The sequence below is a fragment of the Lactuca serriola genome, chromosome 3, assembly GCF_051521515.1.
Source record: "Lactuca serriola cultivar US96UC23 chromosome 3, Lser_US96UC23_V15, whole genome shotgun sequence".
NCBI lineage: Eukaryota > Viridiplantae > Streptophyta > Magnoliopsida > Asterales > Asteraceae > Lactuca > Lactuca serriola.
The window spans coordinates 240651582-240661021 of NC_136410.1; the positions used below are offsets into that span (position 1 = coordinate 240651582).

General features: G+C 35.6%; 1 protein-coding gene across 1 annotated transcript; it reads left to right on the plus strand.

The window, feature by feature from the left end:
* The first annotated feature begins 2826 nt into the window (after positions 1-2826).
* Positions 2827-4557, plus strand: LOC145096117 (putative protein FAR1-RELATED SEQUENCE 10). The gene is made up of 4 exons (XM_079033886.1): positions 2827-3234; positions 3315-3430; positions 3835-3880; positions 3976-4557. Exons 1-4 carry the CDS (start codon positions 2827-2829, stop codon positions 4555-4557), a joined length of 1152 nt encoding a protein of 383 aa, XP_078890012.1.
* The last annotated feature ends 4883 nt before the right edge of the window (positions 4558-9440 follow it).

The following is a 9440-nucleotide window of genomic DNA, read 5'->3' on the forward strand; positions in this document are numbered from 1 at the left end:
GATTTCGGTGATGTACAAGCGCTATAGGGTTATGTGGGCCGAGTTGGAGGCCAGTTAGCATGGGCTTGTGAGGTTACCTTCATGGAGTTTGATGCTTCTGGGTCTCCTTGTTTCATGGGAAAGGGGTGATGGGTTTTAGGTAAAACAAATAAACTAGAAAAAAATAATTCCTAAGTTCACATGCAACCTACTTTGGATCTATGTTTTAACTATTAAACATATACCTTTGAATTGCAAAACAAGAACCCTAAAGGAAGAGGCTTATAACATCCCAAAATTTAGAGCCAAAAATTTCATTTTTAATTAGGTAAGTTACAAAAATAGTAGTCTGGAAACATCATTAGTATCATTCAAATCATACTCAAACCCAAGTGTCAAAAATCAAAACCATAACATTTCATAGTAAAACAATATCAAAGTACAATCCCTAAGGATCTCGTAATGCGGAAAATCATAGTGTGATTCACTGTGATCAAGCCAACTATTTTCCTTTTGAAGAAAAAAGTAACTGAAACCAAAACTGAAAACCGTAAGCACGAAGCTTAGTGAGTTCCCCAAATACCACATACCATACATATCAACATACTGCCTAGCATATCTGGGTGCTGGCATACACCTTCGATCTCTTTCAACCGGATACTATCTAGCATATAAGCACATAAATTAAATCACATACTGTCATACATAACCATGAACCATATATATATATATATATATATATATATATATATATATATATATATATCATAATCAATAAAGATGCTATGTGCCGAACATAGTCTTGCCATTATGTTATGAGCTGCCATGTGGTCAGTCTTACAGACAAGTACCAAGAGCCACCTCCTGGTCTTCCATGCAAGCATCACAAAGACAACTAGCACACATATTACTCTACTTAGCCAATTAGCATACAGTGTGCCAGGAGCCACCTCCTGATCTTTCATACATAATGCCTACGGCTAACCCCCAGAGTCTTCCTACCATACACAATAGCATACATTGTACCAGGAGCTGCCTCCTGGTCTTTCATACATAATGCCTAGGGCTAACCCTCGGGGTCTTCCTACCATGCATCAACTAAATGGGCCGACATTGGTGCCTTCGACCCATACTAATAGCGAGAAGACTTACCTCGCACTGTTGAAGTCCCACGAATAAATCTCTGGCTACTGGCTGATAGATCCCTGAACTGTCAATCGTGAAAACAAAACCCAATTAACAATCAGGTTCCAATGTGTAAGCATAAGTCCATACTTAAGGTAAAAAGACCATTTTACCCTTAACCTAGCTTGGTCCAAGACCAAGGCCTAAAGTCAAATTTCGGAGGCCCAAAATCCAAATAATAACTCAGTGCCGAACGTATGGCCCAATTTTCCAAATTGGGCCCAAACCTCTACATGGTCATCATGTGAACTCACCAGACATCCTAAATATTTAATATTAGATATTCAGTCCCCATATAATTCATTGACTTTTAGCTCTATATTGATTTAGAACTAGTTACACCTAAGTTCAATGAAATGATATCTCATATTTATAACACAATGTTTATTCTTCCCTATACTAATAAGATGCAAGTTATGATCCATTAAAGCCAATCCATGGATTTATATATATATATATATATATATATATATATATATATATATATATATATATATATATATATATATATAATTCCTATCATCAAAGTTTCATAAGATTATAACATTTCTATCAATTAATTCATTATTTAATTAGTCCATAGATGATCTCCAAGTCAATTTATACGCTTCTTTGAACATTTCCCTTATCAATTGGATTATTAACATCAACCCATATGTTAAAATATGAAACCATGTTTTAGAAATTATTAACATCAACCCATATGTTAAAATATGAAACCATGTTTTAGAACCTAATACTAGTCGATATACTTTAAAGGGATTTTCTATCATATGTTCTAAGGACACATGTAAAAAAATTTAATTATGGTAAATATTAGATGTCTATTATTATTGGAATCAAGATTTGATATTAATTATCTTCCTACTTTGTTTTTTTTTTTTTTCCAAATTTTCACTTTTATTATTTCCCTATAATTTTCCCTACTAAAACGTATGAGTCCCTACTAAAACTTATGAGTAGCAGAGTTCCCTCTTAAATTTCCGTCCATTTTATGATTTATATATTAATATTTTTGGATTGCTTTTTTTTTTTGTGATGATACCGTCACTTTTATCAAATAACCAGGAGGATTTACAAAGCATTTGGCAAGCATTACATATGAAAGAACCTATTTTTTTGGATCTGAATGAGGTTCTTGTTGAAGAAAATTCGATAGATGCTCATAATGAAAAAACTATTACCGAAGAAGAAGAACAGAGTCAAAACAACAACACAAGTTTTTATGAACCGTTCGTTGGTCAATGTTTTCTAAGTGAAGAAGAGGCTCTTGTTTTTTATCAAAATTATGCGGGAAATAATGAGTTTCGGTTCGAAAAGGAAGATTCGTGAACACTAAAACGGGAGAAAAGAAAAGACGTGACTTTTTTTTTGTCACCGTGAAGGAAAGCTGGAGTTTAAAAAAGATTTCACAAAAAAAACAAGAAACCGAGGTTATACAAGATGTGAATGCAAGGCCCACATGCGTATAACATTGAGAAGAATTAATGAAATTTTCTCTGAAGAGTGGCAAGTCACCAAGTTTGTTGCGGAGCATAATCATATTGTGTTGTCTACTCAAGACTAAAGGTTCGATTTTTACCATCTTACCGTAATATTACATTAGAGAATGAAAAACGTATACTTTTATTAAAAGAAGGGGGTTTGTCTGTTACACAAATTATGAGGGTGATGGAGCTTGAAATGAATGCGAAACATGGAGAACTTTCTTTTCTTAAGAAGAATGTCTATAACTTTTTTACAAAAAATCATAAACTACACTCACAGAATGATGCAAGAGAGTTTTTGGAGTATTGTAAAAGTGCTAAAAGTGAAAATCTTAATTTTCAATACGCAATTACACTAGATAGTGAAAATAGGCTAGAACATATTTTTTGGTGTGATGCTCATTGTTTTGAATTGTACCAAAAATACGGAGATGTTGTGATATTTGATACTACATACAGGGTGAATTCATACGACATGCCATTTGGCATATTTGTTGGTATTGACAATCATGGAAGAACTATATTACTTGGTTGTGCACTTCTACGTAACGAGAAACTAAACACGTTTGAATGGCTCTTTAAGGTAACTATAATTTTGTTTTATTTTTTTTAACTTAATTGCATTAGTATGTAAAAAATTTCTTAAAATTATTTTATTTTCAGAATTTTGTGCAATTGATGAAAAAGTCACCGAAAACGATATTGACCAATCAAGATCCTTGGATGAAACAAGCAATTGAAACAGAGATGCCTTACACTAAACATGCATTTTTCATATGGTATATCACCACTAAGTTTAGTAGTTGGTTTACTTCGGTCCTAAAAGTCGAGTACTCAAGTTGGTGCACCGAATTTTACAACTTATATAAGTTAGACTCGGTTGAAGAATTTGAGCAACAATGACCATTAGTCATTGCAAAATACAATCTCGAAAAGAATAAACATGTGATAGCATTGTACCAGATTAAAACATTTTGGGTTCCAAGTTATCTTCGTGGCTTTTTCTTTGGTGGCATGACGACCACCGGAAGATCGGAGAGCATAAATTCTTTTATAAAAAAGTTTATATCTTCTCATACATGTCTAAGGGAGTTTATTAGACAAATGGGTACTGGTATTTAGTTTACTACATTTTTTTAGTTTAAACTTTTTTTTATTAATCTTTTTACTTATAATTGCATAGGTTGATCTTGCTATTGAAGATGTTGGACATAAACAAATGCATGATGGTATGTTGGCAAAATATTAAGAGTCACATTTTAGATCATTATCACCGCTTGAAAAACAAGGTTACTAAGTTTTGACTCCTTTTGCATTCAAAAAGTTTCAAGAACAATTTGCTCAAGCAATTCAATATTCGGTTCGGAAAGAAAACGATACAAGTTTTATTGTCAAACATTACAAAGCGGTTCGATGTCATCAGGTGGTTTGGGATGGTAAGATGACTAAATGCACTTGCAAAAACTTTGAATTTGTCGGGATACTTTGTCGTCATATCTTAAGCGTTTTTCTCCGTAAGGACTGCTTTGAAATTCCTTCTAGTTATTGGCTATCACGGTGGAGTCGTAAAGAAGCTCAATTTACAGAGATTTCTCTATTACAGCAAGAAGGAAATTTTGATGTTTCATCATCTTGTGGAAACAATAGTCATCTCGTAACTAATGCAATTGAGTTGGTTCAATGCCCTATCATCTCAAAAACAAAAGGACGACCTAAGCAGAAACGAATGAGAAGTGGAAAGGAATTAGCGAGACAAGTAAAGCGTTGTAGGCTTTGCAAATCTTCTAGTCACAACTTCAGCATATGTCCAGAGCGTGAGAATAATAATTCTCAACAAGTGGATAAAACAAAGAAACTTGATATGCAAATAGAAGATTTCAATCCCATCTTTCATTTTAAATGTTAAACTGTGAAATTACTATTAAACTCTATTTTTTGTTTTTATTATTAGTTTCAATTCTCATCTTTTATTTTAAATAAATAAAATGTTCCTGGGCGTTATGATAAAATTTTTTGAATCGATATGATGTAAAAAAAAAGAAATCCAAAAAAGCAATATAAATTTTTTTGCTTAGTAAATGTTTCTGGGCGTTATGATAAAAATTGGTGAATTGATATGATGTAAAAGAAAAAAGAAATCCAAAAAAGCAATATATAAATCATGGAATGGAGGAAATTTTTAGAGGGTATGAAAATCTAGAATATAGTATCATTTCCTACGTATTAGTAATAAGGAAGATTAAAAGAAAATAATAAAAGTATAAATTTGGAAGAAATAAAATAGGAAACTAATGAATGTCAAATCATGGTTTAAACAATAATATTTAGATATGTCTAACCATAATTAAAGGGACATGTTAGAAAATCCCTCCTTCAAAAGATCAAGCATACCTGATTTCTTTTCGCGTTGTACATCAACCCTCTTTGGCCGACGACACTTCTTCTCCATAGCCACAATGCATCTTGTCCATGAGGATTAAAAGGTTCAGCTCGCCGGAGACATAGCAAGGCCCGCACAGCAACACCATAGCGCAATTGTGCCTCTCTACCAAGCGATATCCCTAAATCATGTACCTATGTTGTTGTCGGAGAACATAATTGAATCTTTCTTTCTCCCCCTCTGTTACCACCGGCAGCCAAGCCTCGCCAAAGACCATGACTGGAACCCTTGAAATCTTGGCACTCTTTCTTTGGGCTCTCACAATGCAGCTCCATTTTACACTAATCTCGATACTATGTTTATAGATAAACATATACAGCTGGGAATCCTTTTACTTTTAATCGAAAGGAGATATGCAGGTTTCAAAATGGGAATGGTATGACCATAATAGCTGCACCACTGATCGAATAAGAAATCATACATGTTTCATTATTTGGTAGCTTAGGTCCCTGAGGTTCTATCTATTGGCAGTAATTACCCCATCTTGAAATCTCTCCACAAAATCTTCTTTCAACTTAAGTCCTAATCTTACCAAACAACCCCTGACTTCTGAAAATCTTAACAAATTAAATCCCATAATTACACTTTAACCCCCGAAATTCCAAATTATATCATTTGGCTCCCCGAAACCAACATCTCCCTAAATATTATGGATTTCAGGGCTACTATAAAATAATATAAAATATAAATTTACATCTTGGGGTTCAGGGTTTATAATTTAATTACACAATTTCAAATGGAATGTTACCAGACTATTTTCGAAAATAACTAATTAGGGTTTTAGAATCGCATACTGTGACATCCCCAAAATCACGGCCTGAAAATACCGTTTTAGTTTATGCTTTTAAAATAATTTCAGAGTAAATCCATTGATTTAAAATAGTTGCGGAATTTGTTCCCAAAACGAAATATGATAAAATAAAGTTTATCAAAGCATTTCATCAAGAGATGCATTTTCATTATATAACAATATTCGGGATGTCATGTTCTGATAAACAGACCAAAAACATAAACAACAAAAGATAGACCATACAACAGTTACCTATAACAATTGGTCTAATATCAAAAGATCTTGATAAGTCATCCAACTTATTCTCTCGCGCCACTACCTGTAATACAACAAAACTAAGTGGGTTAGGCTTGGGAGCCTGGTGAGCATATAGGGTTTTCAACCCACAATAAATAATTATATTTAATTTCACCAACCAACAATAACCCGATTACATATTCCCGTTATCCTCACTTTACGTCCCTAAAACAACATCTATCTCAAGGGACCTAATCTAGGATTTTCATCGGGACAGACATTACTGCAAAGGGGTTTCCTCAACAATAGATGTCCTAAAGGCAACCATGAGGGGGATAGAGTACACCGGTGAACACATCGTTCACAACACCTATAGGTTATGAGCCTGCTAGCGTTCCACATGACTGTCAAGAAAGAGTATGTGGTCGTTATCCATACTCCGCTGAATAACTAGATCAACAACAACAACATCGAGGCCTCTCATCTGTTTATCACACATCAACTATCTACCCATGTTCTACCCAACATATTAGTAGATAAGAATATATATTTTTAAACATAGTTTAAAACCTGTATATCATTCTCATTCAATACATATTCCAATCAACAGATGAGACACATACACATAACATGTATTTCAGAGAGAATAAATCATATCTATGAGATAGAAGAAAGTGAATATATATTCACACATATAACAACAAAATATACACATAACACGTATTTTGTATAAAATACTTAATAATTATGCGTTAGAAGAAAGTAACTACACACTCACTTGATCAGAAGATGATCGGACAAAACTACGACTTGTAGAAGTAGTATTCTTCGGTAGATCTGGAAGATCTTCACAAAAACCGGGCTTCTCGCGGGTAGAGCTTCGGCTCGGGAATTGCACTTCTCGGGATCTTCAGGGCTTCAGGACTTGCTTTGGGGCCTGGGAATGATACCGGGGCTTCGGAGTATAAGTTGCACGCAAAACGATGCAAGACGAGAGAGAGAGAGGAGAGAATTTGGCAAAAGAAGTCGGCTTCCCTCGCATGCCTTTTATAGAGGCTGAAGCCTCGCATTACGTTGGGCGTAATGCTCTACGCAGGGCGTAGTGCGAAACGTCACTCCATGCGTCATCGGAGCTCTTGAGTGTGAGGCGGTGCAGCATCGGGGTACATTGGGCGTACTCAACTACGCTGGGCGTAGTTCGGATCAGATCGGTGACTTCTTCGGATATACATCCGAGTTAAAGATTAATTAATAAATATTAATCATTTAAAAACTTCGGAAATTCATACCTTCTTCATACGAACTCCGTTTTCGACGTTCTTTATATCCACGCGTAGGTGAGACTACGCTCTTCAACTTTCGTTTAGACTCCGTCGGCTAATTTTGAATTTATTTTTATTATTTATTTTTAGTAGGCCGGGACAGGAAAACTCCCTTATAAATTCATAACTTCTTCATCTGACGTCCGTTTTCGTCTGTCTTTTCACCAATGCACTACTATCAATGACATCTTCGATTCTCGTTTAGATTGTTCCGACCAACAATCACTCGATCTCGAATTTGAGTTTCGGGCTGCATACTGCTAAGTTGAAACTTAGAAAAATCATAATTTCCTCATACGAAGTCAGATTTTGGCATTCTTTTTATGCACGCTCTCGGTTTAACGAATTCTATGGCTTTCGTTTAGATCACTAAGTTTAAATACCGCTCTAACGTAAATTCACTTTTAACATCATTCAACGTCGTGCCGGTTCTGTCACGAAACTTCGACAGATCATAACTTCTTTGTTATAACTCGGATTTCGGCATTCTTTATATATTCGGAAACCTTGTTTCAACTACTACAAAATTATCCATAGATATTGGTTTTATCTAATATTTCATTTTGACACTTATTTTCATTCTTAATTAAATTAAGACACACAATTAAGCACAAAACACATAATACTCAAATAATACACTTCTATTATTTCAAAACAGGTTACAAAGGTTAACCTAGACTATTATATCAGCATTAATGACAAGCCTAGAAACACGGGCGTTATAATTCTCTCCATCTTAAAATGATTCCGTCCCCGGAATCTTACATCAATAAACAAATGCGGATAGCGACTCATGATGTCACTCTCCGTCTCCCAGGTGAGATTCGGACCATTCGTGTGTTTCCATCGGACAAGCACTAACTCGACCATCTTGCGTCGCAACTTCTTAGTCTTTCGGTCAACGATTGCCTCTGGTTCTTCAATCAGCCTTTTGTTCTCATCGATTCTGAACTCCGAAAGTGGAATCATGTCGGGAACTTCTCCCATGAACTTCCTCAAATAACACACATGGAAAGTGTTATGAATTCCATTCAGTTCTTCGGGTAATTCGAGCTTGTAAGCTTGGTTCCCAACCCTTTGAAGAACTCTAAACGGTCCAATAAACGTTGGACTTAACTTTCCCCTTTTACCAAATCTTATAAGTCCCTTCCACGGCGAGACTTTAAGCAAAACCGAATCTCCAACTTCAAAAGTCATCGGTCTTCGCTTGTTGTCAGCATAACTCTTTTGACGATCCTGAGCTGCTAACATTCTCTCCCTAATTATTTTCAACTTTTTAGCAGTTTGATGGACTATCTCTGGTCCCATAAACTGCTTTTCCCCAGCCTCAAGTCAACAAGACGGCGTACGACACTTCTGTCCATACAAAGCTTGATAAGGTGCCATCTTTATGCTCGAGTGGAAACTATTATTGTAGGAAAATTCTACCAAAGGTAAATGTTCATCCCAATTACCTTGGAATTCCAGGGTACATGCTCTCAGCATATCTTCAAGTGATTGTATTGTCCGTTCGCTCTGACCATCAGTTTGTGGATGGTAAGCTGTACTCAACACAACTTGGTACCCAATTCCTCTTGTAGACTTTTCCAAAATCGCGAGGTGAAACGGCTGTCACGATCTGACACAATCGTTAATGGAACACCGTGAAGCCTCACAATTTCCTTCACATAAGAATTCACAGGCTTTTCCATAGACCATTTCTACTTGGCTGCTATGAAATATGCACTCTTAGTGAATCGATCGACGACCACCCAAATCATGACATGACCACTTTTTGTTCTGGGCAGTTTAGTGACAAAATCCATAGCAATGTCTTCCCACTTACCTATAGGCACAGGTAAAGGTTCTAAACTCCCATACGGTTTCTGATGTTGTGTCTTTACTCTCGCACAAGTCACACACTCGTCCACATACTTTGCAACATCAAGCTTCATCGTCGGCCACAAGTAATAGGGTTTCAGGTCCCTATACATCTTAGTGCTGCCAGGATGAATTGAGTA